A 14,859-nucleotide genomic window follows, 5' to 3' on the forward strand; every position below is an offset into this window, starting at 1 on the left:
AGGAAATTAAGAGAAGGCAAAGTCGAGAAAATGAGAGGTAGACTTGAGAGAGAGATTCCAAGGAGATTGTGAGGAGAGTCAGAGGGAAATAGAAAGATAGAAATGAACTATCAGACCCTGGAACTGAGAGAGACAGGGTTACCACACGTCATGAGGTCTGCGTTCTGGGAGTGGCCCCTTTCCTCACCCTGCATGTTTCCTGTCCAGCTGACTCACAGCTGCATGTTCTCTGCTGATGATCCGCTGTTGTTCCATTTTGTTTTTGAACAACAGTACACATGCTTCTACATTTGCATACTCACACACTGAAGGGTGTTGTCTATTGTAGGATGCCTTAATTTTTTTTTTTATGAATAAGAATTTTATCTCCATTTCAGGAGAATGAGAAACAAATTCCATTCATTTTGGTGCATATCCTTCTGGATTTCTCTCTGTACATATATTGTTAATATGAAATGATGGTTTATATTCTACCTGCTGCTTGCTATCTTTTGCCTCCATTGAATAAATAAATGAATTTCCTTCATATATTTCTCTGGCTGCCAGATATTTCTTCAGAGTATCTATAATTCACTCCATTAATGTTGATCATCCAATGTTTTATGAGGTTTTCTTTCACATTTTCAACATCATGAAAATAAACTTCCTCCCAAATTCTTTTATTAGTTATTTCCAAAAGGGACAAAGGGTTTAACTGCAGGGAAACCAGCAAGGATACCCTATAAAATTCAGGTACTAGGGTTTTCTGTCCGGGTAAGAGAATTAGAGCCGGGTAGGGCCTAGGAACCTACATTTCCATCAGGTTCCCAAGGTGAGTCTTAGCCACACTAAACTATGTGTGCATTAGCTGTCATTGCATCAGTCTCCATCTCCTAATAATCTACACAGAACAGAACAGAGCAGAGCAGTGCCCAACCCTGTGCCATTCCTGGGATGAGTACAGGTCACACACTTTCCATTCATAGCCTTTCATTCATTGACTCAAGAAGTAGGTAGTCAGGCCTTTCTTCCTAGGTCCCATTAATCTGGAAATTACCCTGACATGTGTTCAGTATCATAACAACACATAAGCCTCCACTGATAACAAGGAGAAGGATCGTGGCTGCACTTGGAGTTCCCCGGGCCTGAAATGAAGCGCCAGTCTCCCACACAGGAGGTAAGAATGCTGCCGCGGACCCACCAAACACTCATTCTCACATGGTACTGTGGAGTCAGAGCTGACTCAAAGCTGACCCGCCTCTGGAGGTCTGTGAGCCTGGAAATCACTCAGAGAAGAATGCCCATCTTTCTCTTGTCAAGCCACTGATGGATTTGAACTGCTGGAGAGGTACAGGCTTTGGACTGGCAGCTTAACTCCCTTCAGACTACACCACCCACCAATACTGCACAAAGTCATAATACAGCTTCAGTGAGGAAAAAAATGAGAAATAAATAGCATTTTGACATTACATACTCATTCCACTTAAACTAGAAAGAACATAGAATTAGATAATAAACATATTGAGTGCCACAACTCCTACAATATGAGTCTGTCACTGTAAGGTGGTCCCTACTCTGTGTGTATGGGTCATATTAGTATAGGTTTCCCCTCCAAGGAATATTGTTGAAACTGTCCCTGGGGCTGGAATACAAAATAGCTTATTAACTGTCAGTAAAGGGCCCAGTTGCTTTTCTGGTGAAAAACCAAGTAATATTTGACCAGGAGCCTGCAAACCACAGCCCAAGGGCTAAATCTAAACCACACTGGGTTTGGGTAAGTATTTGTTGGAGCACAGCCACTCATTTCTTTGAAACAGCAGTTAAATTAATTGAAATGGGACCGTCTGGCCCACAAAGACAGCCTAAAATATTTACTATCTGGACCTTTCCAGAAAAAGTTTACCATCTCCCAGTCAAATGATTTTAATTATTTCAGTAAGCAACAGAGCAAGTCAAGAGAGTAGACTCTGGAGCTAGAACACATGGATTCAAAATCTGATTCTGCTGTTTGTTCTTGGACAAGTTGTTTAGCCTCTCTGTGCCTCCATTTTTTCCTCTGTAAGATGGGAACACACTCTGATAATTGCTGTAAAGCTGACAGTAGTTAATGCATGTGAAGCCGTAAGATTAGCTAATGCATGGGAAACATTCTGGTACATGAAAAGATGCATGTCATTGTGTAAAGTAAAGCCAACCTAAAAGCATACAGATATCTCCAGCTCAACCAGTCTATTTAAAGGGGAAAGTTGATAATGAAAACATGCCAAGATCTCATCAGGCACTAACGTCAGCTCATTTCTCACAACTGCTTTGTCTTACTGGAAACAGGAGTTGGCAAGATACTTCTTTCTGGGAAGGAGGGAAGAATGGGCTTGAAGATGACAGGCCCTGAGCTAAATAGACCAGCACACACACACACACACACACACACACACACACACACACACACACACACAAAACCAAAAAAAAATTCCCAAAGCAAACCCACACTCACGGCCGTTGATTTCCTTCTGCCTCATGCCACTTGGTTTCTGATGCTAGATATCTTTACTACAGGAAATTGCCCATCTTTCTCCCTGGGAGTGGCTAGTGGATTCAAACTTCTAACCTTTTGGTTAGCAGCCCAACATGTAATATACTGTGCCACCAGGGCTCCTTAAAGAAGAAAGATAAGAGAGTGAAATAAATGTAAAGAAAAAGACAGCAAAAGTCCTACGCAGAAAACGGACTCTGCCTCAGCTTTCCCAACTGTAAAATGGGATCATGACGGCACCTACCTCGTCCTGCCGTAAGGATTGCTCTCCCTGTGCTCGTGAGAGCCTTTGTGGAAGGGTACAGTCTAGAGATGTGATGGAGCTCAGTGATTTAAATATGTAACTGATTATTATGGATCATGATGAGCTTTCTATGGACGATTTTTAAATCACTTCCGTATGGCTATTAGGAGAAAGGAAGGTCAAGTATAGTAAGATTTCTGGGAGTGGGAGCCACAGAGAGGTGGGAGGAGGTGGCAGACATGAGGCAGGCCCCACAAAGCCAAGCGGCAGTGCTGCTCTGTGAATCCTTGATGCAAACGACATTGGAAAAGACCACACAAACAAACAAGTTAGAAAAGCCCTCTTCTCCAGAGCTGATTCCAACTCCCAAGAACCCTACAAGGACCCTATGGAGACTGGACTGTTGTTTAGGGGCTGTAGAGTCGCTCCACTCCACACAGATCCCATCTACAGAAGGAAACCCAGTCCTCTGCACGATCTCCGCTGTGCTTAAGCATGTTGCTGCAGTCACTGTCTCTGTCCACCTCTTTAAGGGTCTTCGTTTCTCCCCTGGACCCTCAACTTCTGCAAGCATGATGCCCTTTTCCTGGTACTGGCCGCTCCTGTTGACACGGACTAAGTCTGTGAGATGAAGTCTCACCATCGCCTTTTAGGGATCCTCTGGTTACACTTCTTCCAAGATTTGCTTGTTCATTTGATGGTCTGCAGGATATTCAATATTCTTGGTCAATATTACAATTCAAAGACATTCCAGAAAGATGTGTAAGAAACGAGTGTACAAAAGGTAAGCAAAACATGGTCTTTCCTGAGACGTGTGTTGTGCTTTGGGGTGTTTTTCTTTCTTCTTTCTTTTGGAGGGAATTGGGAGATCAGGATGAAGAATAAAAGTGAGTACAAGACTGACAGTCCGGGCACGCTCGGCAGCAGGACCCTCTGTGACAGAAGCTGGCCATGTGGAAGCTGGCACCAACTGACAGCCACCTGAATAGTGAGGCGCAGGAACAAAAGCCTCATTTCAGTCCAGGAGGAAAAACAACTGATCTGAAGTAAAAGAAAAAAGAAATTCCCTGTCTACCACAGATGACCCTTGCTGTTACAGGCCATCAACTGGACGACTCACAGAACCCTGCCCTATCCCGTGCCATCCTCACCAGCTCTGATATATTCTAGTCCGTTGTTACAGTCACTGTCAGTCTGTACATTTTTGAGGGTCTTTCTCCACCTTTTCTAGCATATTTTTTTCCAAGGACTTAGATCCTCCTAACAAGATGTCTAAAATATATGAGACGAAGTTATTATCCTTGCCTCCTGGTTGCACTTTCTTCAAAATGTATCTGTTTGTGCTTTTGGCAGTCCATGGGATTCCAAAACCACAACTTAAGGCTAATTATATATAACCTCTCTCCAAATCTTAATTTTCTGATTTTTTGGGGGGAATACTATATATCTTTTATTATTAATATAAGGAGTAGATTACAAATATGTCTGAAAACTATAAGGTGATGTTTGTGGTTTTTTTAAGAATTAAATATCTTTGTCCACTATATGGGATGGGGGTTGGGAGAACAGTTCAACTAGCTACCCTGGAATGGACTCTTGCTTATGTAAGTTTTCAAAGGCTGTGGTTTTTCGGAAGTAGTTAACCAAGACTTTGTTACAAATTACCACAGGGTAAATCCAAAAGGCTAGGGGCTTATTACCCAGTAAGCAAGAGTTTACTTGTGCTTACTAATCAGTAGCACACAGTTCATGACTGGGTAGGTGCTTACCAGGGACTCCATCCTCATCAGGGTTCGTCAATGTTAATAGAGGCTTTGATTCTGCAGGAAGATGTGGCAGGGTTGGGAAAGAGATATCAGCCACACCTAAAAGCAGAATCTTTGATGTATGGAGGGGAACAAAGTGATATTTTCACTACAGATGAGTTTAAAAAAAAATCCCTCGCAGACCTTGCTTATTGGGTAATCTGATACCGTTTAGTTAGCAGCCCCAATGGGGTTACTGCTGGGCCTTTGGGATGAATAAACCCGCCCCCGGGTGTTTCCTGATTCTCAAGTGGAGAAAGCGGGAGGGAGGCCGGACTCTGAAGCAGTAGTTCGCACCCAGCTGACATCACAGCGAGGCCCTGCACTGCAATCAGGAGGTTGTGATAAGCAGAAGGACATCAGAGCAACTCTGGGAAGCCAGTGCAAGCTGACCCTTGCCCCGGGTGACCTGTCACAGCGGGTGGACAGGAAAAGGTTCTCCATAGCCAAACACCATGGAGAGCAGGCTGCACCTCGTCCTGCTGGCAGGCCTCCTGCTACCTGGTGCAAGTGGTAAGCACCCCCTTTTGACCAACCGGCTGCCGAGGGCGCGGCTGCAGATGTGCCTCCCCACCCCCACCCCGGAGTTCCCACTGGATGCGCTGGAATCTCTCTGGGAGTATCGGGTGCCCCTTTTCCCCTGTCACAGGCTGTGTGAGAAAGCGGGGTGGCTTTCCCATATTCTCCAGCTGGGAGTACCGTTAGAAGCAGTCTTCATGCTGTGGGGAAGAGGGTCAGGCGGGCATTGCACAGGACACAAAGGCACAGATGAAAACAGAGATAAATTAAGGGATGAAGGTGTGAAGCAGGAGACAGAGGAAAGGAGAGGGAGAAAAAAGTTCCTCCTTCTGATGCCAAAACTAACCGAGGAGAACCCTCAGGCTGGAGGTGGGTGAGGGGGCATCACCAGCCTGTGGAGGCGCCTCCCGAGGGAAGTGACAGAGAGAGGGTGTGGGGACCCTACTATCAAAAAAGGAGTGGGGGGGGAGCCACAGAGACAGGAGAAAGGAGGCGCCTCTGGGACTTGTTTGCATGTTAGATAAAGTGAAAGGGAAAGAACACCTGAGATGCAAACAACCAACAGCAACCTTGTGGAAGAAAACGGAAATATTTGTGAAGGACAATGGTAAAAAGTAAGGAAGGGAAGGGGGGAAACAAAAGAGTAAAGAAAGGGCCAATAGGCGAACTCTAAAAATGGGGTTCTACGGGACAAAGATGACCCTACAAAAAAGGCACGACACCTCTCTCCTGGTGTGTCTGTTTTGGCATTTCCCCCACAGGAAGCCTTCCTTCCAGTAAAATCCAAGTGCCTTTCCTGGCACTCATACCATGATCTCACTTAGTCTTCTCAACTATGTGTGTCACTTCTCCCCTTCCAGCCTCTGTCCCACCCATCCATTCTCCCCACTGAAGCTGCTCCTGCCTCTGAAGTAACACAGGACTTGTCTTCCATTAAGGCGTGCCCTCCCCAGCTCCATAGGCTCCTTCAAACCAACCTCCTCCTCTTCATCTGCACCCATATGACAAGCGGCACCCTCTCCACTTTATGTGGATTCTTCATCCTGGTGTGCTCATGACAGGACATGACTGACAGATGATTTCTTGAGTGCAGATCTTAACTCTGGGAGAAAGTTGCCAGTCCCTGGACATCAGGGACCAGGTCACTCACTTTCTCCATTCAGAGACCATGACAGCTGTGTTGTTAACATGAATGTAACTGGATGCAGTTACATTTCCCTGTATGTTCCTAATTCTGCCCAACTAATGATTTTCCCTTCTCAAGCTTTTAGTGTTTTGACAAAATATTTGATGGTCACAAGATTGTCCTTATTGTGGTGTTAGCCATTCTGTCAGATGTCCAAGCAGCTAAATTTTGAGCCTGATCCTAAAGGCCAGACCAATTGTCCAGTCCTTCATTCATTCAACAAATATTTATTAAGCATAGACAGTGAGGTTGCCACAGGATAGAGCAGGATTTAGGCTCTTGATAGGATCACTGAGTCACAAGTGACTCGACGGCACATAACAGTAACAAACAACACAGGGTCTCTGAGTGACATTAGAGAAGGGTACTGAATATTCCACGGACTGCCAACTAGCGTGCTCTTTACAGGCAAGGACAGTAAAACTTTGTCTTACTTTGGGCAGAATGTCAAATGTCAGGAGGAACCAGTCCTAGGAAAAGTCATCATGCTGGGAAATTAAAGGATCAGAGAAAGAGAGGAAGACCCCCAACAAAGGTGGATGGATAAAGCTCTAAAACAAAGGGTTAGAACCAGGGGAGTTCTGGTGGCCTAGTGGCAAGAAGCTGCCCTGCAATCCCAGAGGTACATGGTTCAAATCTACCAGATGAGCTGCAATCTCCTCCTGTACCAGTCAGATCCAATTTGGAAGAAAGGGTTCAAGCATATGGGAGATAGTGCAAAATAAGGCAAGGTTCAAGTTTGTTGTTCACAGGGTGGCAGCTTGAAGACACCTAACAACAAGAAGTCAGAAACAACTGGAGAGGAATGCATTTTTATGGGTGGGTGTTTGCTTTGTTTTTAATGTATCCCCGGGTACTGGAGATACAAAAGTAAACTAATCCCATTTTGTCACAGTTTATATTCCACTTGAGACCAAAAGGCGATAAATATGTCAATGCATAATGTCAGCGTGATAAATGCTATGAAGAAAAAGTAGGCAGGGTAAATAGAAAGATGTGCATGGAAGGCAACATAAGGTATTTCGGAAGAGCCTTTTGAGGAATATTTATGGCATGAGCTATGGGTGTGTCTGGAAGAACATGTTCTAGCTGGGGAAGAAAAACCTTCTAAATAGAAGGCCTGGGGGTGAGTTACTGCCTAGGGGTGAGCTGCTGCCTAGGGGTGAATTACTGCTGCTGTTGTTAGGTGCCACCAGGTTCACTAAGCCTCACAGTGATCTAACCCATGGCAGATCTGAACCTTGCCCTATTCTGCACCATCTCACTATCTCTAGCATGCTCGAACCCATTACCACAGTCATTGTGTCAATCCATTTTCTCCTCTTTCTTTGATCCTCCCACTTTCCCAGCATGATGTCATTGTACAAGGACTGAACCCCTCTGACCACATGCCCAAAGGATAAGAGATGAAGTTTGATCACTTTGCCTCTAAGGAGCACCCTGGTTTCATTTGCTCCAAAGTGTTTGATATATTTAAGGAACAAAGAAAGTGCTGAGGGAGAGAGGTGAGTAAAGCTGGAAGTGGAAGGCAGAGAGGTCAGAGACACAACTAGAACCACAGCAGGGATGCCTTGATGAAGACCTCAGGTCTTATTCTCAGGCAGTGGAAAGTCATGGCACCCAGCACAGTTCAAAGGTTTAAAAAGAGAAATGACATTTCAGTTGTTAGCTTCCTTAACACTACCCTTCCCCCAGTATTCCATGTCTATCACCCTCCCTACTTTTCCTGCAAGACAGTTCAAGCTTAGAGGTACTTCAGTACTTAGAGAAATTGGGAAGGGATAAGAACAGGCTTTATGAAAGAGAAGGTAAAAGATGGGATTTGGATGGAAAACATAGAGGAGGTGAGAATTTAGGTTTTGCAAAATCATGAAAGGAAGCTCAGGGACAGGAATGCCTACTGGAACAGGGATGTGGCCTGGCATAAGGAACAATGAGTCCTTTTAAGGAATTAGAGGAAGAAAAGAGGGCTTGGCCAGGCGAAGTGCTAGTGCCCAGACCTGACTGATGGTAACTGTCCCCTTGAGGCAGTTCATGAAAAAGCACTGTGGTTCTAGGGAACAGATAATCTGACAGAGAGGATGCAGGCCATCCAGAAGGGATGTGGGATTCAGACAAGGGTTCTCAAACGTATGTGCCTTGGGTTATCCAGGAAGTGTGTTAAAATATTGATTTATAGGCCCCACCCACCCTGATAGGAAAGGGGACTATGAACCACAATTTTAGAAATTCTATTTTAGAAACTGTTCAGATGCAAGTGTGAGGTTGCTAATTCCAATTTGAGAGTCAGGAAGAGGGGAATGGCTATGTGACTGTAAGCAGGATAAATGTGAACTATATTTCAAAGCAAGAGTTTCCAAGATCTATTTTTTAAAAGAAACAAAGCCAATTCATTGCTATGAAGTCAGAACTAGCTCATAGCTGACCCTCCGGCAGGTAACTGAGGGTGTTAATTGCATGGGAGGAGAATACTTTTCTTAGTTCTGGAAAGCCACTGGTGGATTTGAACTACCAGGCAGGTGTTTGGGGTTAGCAACAAAATGCCTCATGGACTATGCCACCAGTGCTCCCTAAGGCTTAATTACTCAACAACAAAGACAAGGTAAGCCTTGAAATACCCCACAACATCGATGGACCTTGTTCATCATGCCCAGTGAAAGAAGTCAGTCACAAAAGGACAGACACTGTATAATCACAATTGTATGGAACATACAAAGGTTATTGTGGTGACCAGGGATTGTAGGACAGAGAAAGGAAGAGTTTTACTTACAGAGTAGACATTGCGTTATATAAATGGTGGTAAACTATTTGAAAGGATAGTGAGAATGGATGCACAATTTGAAGAATGCAATCAATGATGAGAAATTGTACAAAGAAATTGTTAAAATGGTGAATATGTTACTGTGTCTATTTTCACCAAAATAAGAGAAAATGTTTACAAGGCAAGATTTTGTAATGAATTTGAAGAGCAATAGGAAGAGAGCAACAAATACAAGTTAGAGCTTTGTGTTGATAGGAAAATGTAGGTGTCACTGAAAGAGATGGAAAGGAATTTGAAGAAACAAGGAAGCTATCTTTTGGAACGTCTTTGTTTTTGTTGATTGTGGTCAAGTCAAGCATGACTCATTGTGACTCTATGAACAAAAGACCTAATACCTTTCCATAACTATCATTTCTCCAAATTCATAGAGTTTCCAGAGGCACGTGGTTTAGGAAGTGGATGGCACTCCTGCTTCCAAACCTGTTTTACAACTGAGAGTTCCACCAAACCCTGTCCACATTGGGAAACCATTGTGGTATTTGATATCCCAATGGCACAAAGTTCAGCATCACAACAACCCAGGTTACTTCATACTGCACATTGACAAAGACTGATGTGCAAAATGGAAGAATGTCCCTCCAGATATAACAACTCTAGTCTCACTTAGTAGTGGTTAAGAATCATCAAGTTGAATATGACTCATAGTGACCCTTGTGTAAAAGACCTAAACTCTGTTCTATAACATCATTTCTAGAGTACATTTATAGAGTTTCCAAAAGTATCTAGTTTAGGAAGTGGATGCACACCTGTTTCCCAACCTGAATCAATCTGGAAGCTTCTCCAAACACTGTCCATGATGGGTAACCATGATGACACAACTATGGCACAGTGTTCAGCATCACAGCAACTCCAAGTTATTCAGTACAGCAAATAGACAAATAGTTGCTGTATCACTTAAAGGATATTCATTCTAAAATTAATAAATTTTCCTAGTCTGGAGGCTCCAGCTGGCCACAGACCCAACCCCTCACTATGGAATTTTAAAGACATACCCTTAAGCAAGTCTCCACCCTTGGTCAAAAGTTCAATTGACACCCACTTTTGGGGGGGGAACAGTAACACACATCAAACATGACCCAAAAACTTCCCTTATGTGACCTCCATCAAGATGCTAGAAGCCAACTCCTAATGTGGAGGATCTGGCTGCATAAAACTTAATCATTGAGTTTTATACACTTAAGGGGAAAAGGTACTTTGAGAAGTAGGATATTATCATTCTCATTTACCAGTAGTAAGTAGCGTGTAACTTCAAAACCCAAGACTGTTTCAGTCTGAAGTCCTACAGCTTTAGTTTGAAGTTTGGAGTTTTGAGATGAAGGGAGATGGCAGCCATTATAGTGAGTCCCTTGAAGATATGGGGCTTGGATGAAAGTCAATACCAGAAATCTCATCTTGAAAGTCCTCTTTCATCATGTTGAAACTGCAAAAATGGGTAGGAAGAAAAGAGCAAAGGGCCAGGAAAAGAAACCTGAGGGCTTTCTATATTCATAATGAAGGCAGGAAGTCAAGATATGTCAAGATATGTCAAGTCAAGATATGACTCTGGGGCCCTATGTACAACAGATCTGGACCCTGCTTCATCCTGTGCCATCCTCATTACCTCTGTCACACTTGAATCTACTGCTGCAGTCCTGTGTCAATCAATGGTGAGGGTCTTCCTCTCTTTCACTGACTCTCCACCTTCCAAAGCATAATGATTCTCTCCAAAGAATAGCCTCTCCTAGCAACAAGTCCAAAGGATGTGGAACGACGTTTTATCATCTTTGCTTCCAAGCACCACTCTGGCTCTACCTTCTAAGAAAAGTCCAAGACAGTTGTCATATAATTTTAACTCATGGAGGTGTCATGAGGGGAGATAATTTCCTTCCCAGTTGTGTTTTTTTTTTAAAAATTTCTTTATTTTTCATTTCAATGAACATCTACAGAGATTTTGGAATTCCATTCATTCATTGTTGCACCCCTCTCCCCGCCTCCCCCCCATTTGCTCCTCTCTTTCAAATGCAAAAGAAAAACTCCCTCATTAGTACGCAATCCCCCACACACATCCCCCAGCCCCAAATATAATCCACTCTGCAACCCTCATTCCGTACTCTTACGATAAACATAATGCCCTAAAATATAAAATATTCTCTCCCCCAAAGACTTCAATGCCGTAAACATATTTCATCCAGTTTTTCTCAGTCTTAACCCCATCCCGATGTCAGCCTCACTCTACAACAGTGGCACCATATAGCATTTGTCCCTTTGTGACTGAGATACCTCACTCAGCTTTTTGTGTTTTGTTTTGTTTTGTTTAACCAGTGAGGAAATAGTTTTACCCTTTTGCAGCATGCGTGCAGACAGTCCTGTTTCTGGCAAAAGTAGTAGGTAACCAAATAAAGCTGCTTAAACTTGTGTCATCTCACTGTCTTCCAGTTTTCATTAATCAGGAATTGGCCAACAATGTCCTGCAAAGAGTCAGGAGAGCAAATTCATTTTTTGAAGAGATGAAGAAAGGAAACCTTGAAAGAGAGTGTGTGGAAGAATCTTGCGAATACGAAGAGGCCCGAGAAGTCTTCGAAGATGACGACCAAACGGTAAGAGTTAGGGAGATCAGAATCTCCTTTCCACACAAAACTGGGGTGAATTGATGATGAGCAGCCCTTGGTCCCTCACCAGTCCTCATCTAATTAATTGAGTATATCTACTCTAAAATGGCAATATTCTGTTCAAGGCTCCTAGGTTAAGTGCCCATTCTATTTTGTGGTCCTTTTGAGGGGGAAAAAAACCATAAAACTGTGAAGTATTTTTTCTAGAGTGGAAAGTTGGTGAAAGATATTTGAGGAATAAGAACTACCTCATTATTATTAGTTCTTTCACTATGTGCAAAGACATTGATTACTGCATCCTCACAAAGCTGAGAAGATAAATCAAGTTGGAAGGTTTATAAGAACTTTTAAAAGCATTTTAAAATTCATTTAACCACATAGGATGAAATGTTACATTTAAAAAATATTCATAATTTCGTACATTATTTTCTTTTATTTAAGACTTCAGTGAAAGTTTCTAAAGAACTTGGACTTACATTCATTTATTGTTGTACATTTTCTTCCCTGTCCCCCATCCCTCCCCCCACCCCCAGTTCGCTTTCTTCTTTGAAAAACAAAGTTATTTCATTATTATATAGTCCCCTCTCCTCCAGACCACTTTACCATGCAACTCTTATTCTGGACTCTTGTCATGTCAATAATACCTAATCATATGTTCCTTTTATGCAGTTCATTCCCTCATCAATACTGTGTACATTGTTTATTCCCTCTTTTCTTAGTTTCCCCTCAACCCCCATATCAGTCCTGTTCTATAACAGTGGCATTATACAGTATTTGCCTTTTTGTGATTGAGATATTTCACTCAGTATTTTTCAGTGGTGCATAGTATTCCCTTGTGTGAATATGCTACAGCTTCTCTGTCCATTAGTTTTTTGATGGGCACTTGGGCTGTGTCCAATTCTTTGCTATTGTGAGCAAAGCAGCAATAAACATGGGTGTGCATATATCTGCTTGGGTGGCAGTTCTGGTTTCTTTGGGGTATATTCCCACTAGTGGAATTGCTGGGTCAAATGGTATTTCTCTTTCCAAGTTTTTGAGAAAGCGTGATACTGCCTTCCATAGTGGTGTCACCATTTTACACTCCCTCTAACAGTGAATAAGAGGTCCCGTCTCTCCACAACCTCACCAACATTTGTTGCTTGCTGCTCTGTTAAATTTTGCTAATCTTACTGGGGTGAGATGGTATCTCATAGTATTTTTATTATTTTAATTTTAATGCATATGTTGTTGTTTTTACATGCCATCCAGTCACTTGCGACTCATAGCAACCTTAGCTACTGAACCCTGCCCTATCCTGAGCCAATCTCTTCATCTCTGACAGAGCTAATTCCATTTCTCCCATTCTGAGTCAATCTGTCTCATCCTGGGTCTTCCTCTCCCTCCTTTCTTCCAAGTATGATGTCCTTCTCCAAGGACTGGTCCCTCCTGGCCACATACCCAAAGTATGTGGGATGGAGCTTCAAAATCCTTGTCTCCAGGGAGCTGCTTGGTTTCACACTCTCAAGGATGGACCTGTTTGTTCTCCTGGCAGTCCATGGCATATTCAACACTCTTCTCTAGCACCACAACTCAAAGGCATCATCTTCTTCTATCATCCTTTGTCATCATCCTGCACTCTGGTGCATAACAAGTAATTAATTGCAAACACCATGGCCTGGATCTGGCACACCATAGTCTCTAGACTGACATTGTTGCTCTTCAGTACTCTAGAGAGGTCCCTGACAGCAGAATTTTCCAATGAAATATCTCTTTTGATTTCCTAACTGCTGTCACCAAGAGAGGTGATTGTGGAATCAAGCAAGCCGAAGTTATCAACAATCTTAATCACTTATCTGTCCATCATGAAGCTGCTAAATGGCCCAGTGGTGAGAATTTTTGTTTTCTTGATGTTGAAATTCAATTCATATTGAAGAATACAGTCCTTGACATTCTGCAGCAAATGCCTCATGTTCTTTTCCGTTTCAACAAGCAAGGTTGTAATCATTTGCATAGCACAGGTTGTTGATGAATCTTCCTCCAATCCTGATGCCACATTCCTCCTCATAAAGTCCAGCCTCCCAAATGATCTAGTCTGCATATAGACTGAAAAGGTATGAAGATAGAATTCATCCCTAATACACACCTTTCCTGATCCTGAACCATGCTCTATGTTTCACTGCTCTGTTCTGACTACTTTTTCCTGGTCCAAGTGTAGGTTTCTCATGAGCACAATTAACTGTCCTAAGATCTCTATTCTTCTCAAAGTTAGCCACAATTTGCTGTGATCCACACGGACAAATGCCTTTGTGTAGTCAATGAAACACAGATAGACATTCCTCTGATACTCCCTGCTTTCAGCCAAGATCATTCTAACAGTGATTTTGATGTCCCTACTGCTCTAGCCTCTTCTAAACCCAGCCTGCACATCTGACAGTTTTCTGCTGTGTGCTGTTCTGGTCATCGCTGCATAATCTTCAGCAGGATCTTCCTTGCATGTGATATTAGTGATATCAATTGATAATTTCCACATTCTGTTGGATCACCTTATTTTGAAATTAGAATAAATACAGATCTCTTCCAATCAGTTGGCCAGGTAGTTGTCCTCCAGATTTCTTGTCATGACCTGGTGAGGGCTTCCAGGGCAGCATCTGTTTGCTAAAATATGTCAATTGGTATGCCATCAATTCCTGGGGCCTTGTTTTTTGCCAATTCATTCAGAGTAGCTTCAACTTCCTCCATCATCATAGAATCTTGATCATATGTTGTTTCATGAAATTCTTCTTTGTCAGCCAGTTCTTATTGGTGTATTGATTCTTTGTACTCCTTCCATCTTTTTTTTTCCTTTCTTCTTCTTGTCTACCGTAGAATCAGATCCAACTGGCCCAGGAGGAGATTGTTCCTCCTTCTCCAGCAGAGCACCTGGTGAATTAGAACAGTGCTCCTTTGGGATTGCAGCACAGCTTCTTGCCACTAGGCCAGAAGAACTCCCTTCCTTCCATCTTCTTTTGATACTTTCTGGGTCATTCAACATTCTTCCTTCAGCAATAAGAATTGTAATGCATAAAAAAAAAGAATTGTGATGCATGTCCAATTACACTTTCTACTTTTTCTTTCTGGAGAACAACCACTTGGCCAACTGACTGGAAGAGATCTATATTTGTTCCCATTCCAAAGAAAGGTGACCCAACTGAGTGTGGAAACTACA

At 42.8% G+C, this 14,859-nt stretch overlaps 1 protein-coding gene across 1 annotated transcript in view; it reads left to right on the forward strand.

The window, feature by feature from the left end:
* The first annotated feature begins 5,016 nt into the window (after nt 1–5,016).
* Nucleotides 5,017–14,859, forward strand: part of F10 (coagulation factor X) — a 46,099-nt gene continuing 36,256 nt past the window's right edge. The window contains exons 1-2 of the mRNA XM_006883956.1: nt 5,017–5,215; nt 11,503–11,663. Coding sequence (XP_006884018.1) covers nt 5,017–5,215; nt 11,503–11,663 — 360 coding nt within the window. The remainder of the gene's footprint in view (nt 5,216–11,502; nt 11,664–14,859) is intronic.

Source organism: Elephantulus edwardii, unplaced genomic scaffold (genome assembly GCF_000299155.1).
Source record: "Elephantulus edwardii isolate Elephantulus edwardi_28Jun2011 unplaced genomic scaffold, EleEdw1.0 scaffold00030, whole genome shotgun sequence".
In the NCBI taxonomy this organism is placed as follows: domain Eukaryota; kingdom Metazoa; phylum Chordata; class Mammalia; order Macroscelidea; family Macroscelididae; genus Elephantulus; species Elephantulus edwardii.